General features: G+C 42.3%; 1 protein-coding gene across 1 annotated transcript; it reads left to right on the top strand.

Annotated features, from left to right (window-relative positions):
• Positions 1-509, top strand: LOC125107832 (10 kDa heat shock protein, mitochondrial-like). The gene has a single exon (XM_047743279.1). It carries the CDS (start codon positions 81-83, stop codon positions 387-389), a length of 309 nt encoding a protein of 102 aa, XP_047599235.1. The 5' UTR covers positions 1-80; the 3' UTR covers positions 390-509.
• Positions 510-1,115: the final 606 nt, after the last annotated feature.

Genomic DNA, 1,115 nt, shown 5'->3' with positions numbered 1-1,115 from the left:
GTGGGCGCCGGGTCTGACTGCGCGTCTCCTTGCAGCGGCGGCAGCTCTAGAGAGGAGTACGGACTGCGGCGGCTGGAGTCATGGCAGGACAGGCGTTTAGAAAGTTTCTTCCCCTCTTTGACCGCGTTTTAGTTGAAAGGAGTGAAGCTGAAACTGTAACCAAAGGCGGTATCATGCTTCCAGAAAAATCTCAAGGAAAAGTGTTGCAAGCAACAGTAGTAGCTGTTGGATCCGGCTCTAAAGGAAAGGGTGGAGAGATTCAACCAGTTAGTGTGAAAGTTGGAGATAAAGTTCTTCTACCAGAATATGGAGGCACCAAAGTAGTTCTGGATGACAAGGATTATTTCTTATTTAGAGATGGTGACATTCTTGGAAAGTATGTGGACTGAAATCATTATTAAAATGGCATGAAGTGAAGCTTCCCATTCCAGTGAAGTAGTGAAATCTTTCATCATGTAAATAATTTTCATGTCTCTTTTATAATAAACTAATAGTATCCAAAAAAAAAAGAAAGAAAGAAAAGGGGATTGTGTGTGTGTTTGTGGGGGAAGAGCCACAGAACCTAGAACAGTTCTGAAAGAAACACAGCTGAGTCAAAAAGATGAAGGGACACATGGCTGGGTTTTCTGGAAACTGGTGCTTAGGTGTGGCTTAAGAGTAAAAAACAAAGATCATATTTTCAAAACAGCAACAGAATCCTTCAATTCCAGGCCATTTTCTGTATTATTCCCTCCTTTCACACAGAGCAACCGGCCTGTGCTTGAGGCGTGCCCACTCACAATAAGCTTAGCTTAAGCAAAACACAATTAAGGAATCGATCTCCTAGAAATCTACTGTAGGTTAAGCAATCTTAACCTACAGAAACACTGAGGTAAATATTGTTATTCCCAATTTATGGAACAAAATGGAATGAATGGAACAAAATGAAAAGTTCAGCTTCTTGTTTGTGGTCACTCCGTGGGTGAGTGCTGAACAGGGAACACCACCCCACAGTATCTGACATTTAGGGGCAAACTTTGAACCTCCGTAGCATACCATAGTGTTCCCACTGCCAGAACAAAGGAAACCCATATATGACGAGTCACATACCAGAAGGAAGACTAAGAATCACACAG

The sequence above is a fragment of the Lutra lutra genome, chromosome 8 (genome assembly GCF_902655055.1).
Source record: "Lutra lutra chromosome 8, mLutLut1.2, whole genome shotgun sequence".
NCBI classification, from domain to species: domain Eukaryota; kingdom Metazoa; phylum Chordata; class Mammalia; order Carnivora; family Mustelidae; genus Lutra; species Lutra lutra.
This window is presented reverse-complemented; position numbering and strand designations above follow the sequence as displayed.

Excerpts from the sequence above, each read along its gene's own strand:
- LOC125107832 (XM_047743279.1), top strand. The coding sequence starts at position 81 with ATGGCAGGACAGGCGTTTAGAAAGTTTCTTCCCCTCTTTGACCGCGTT.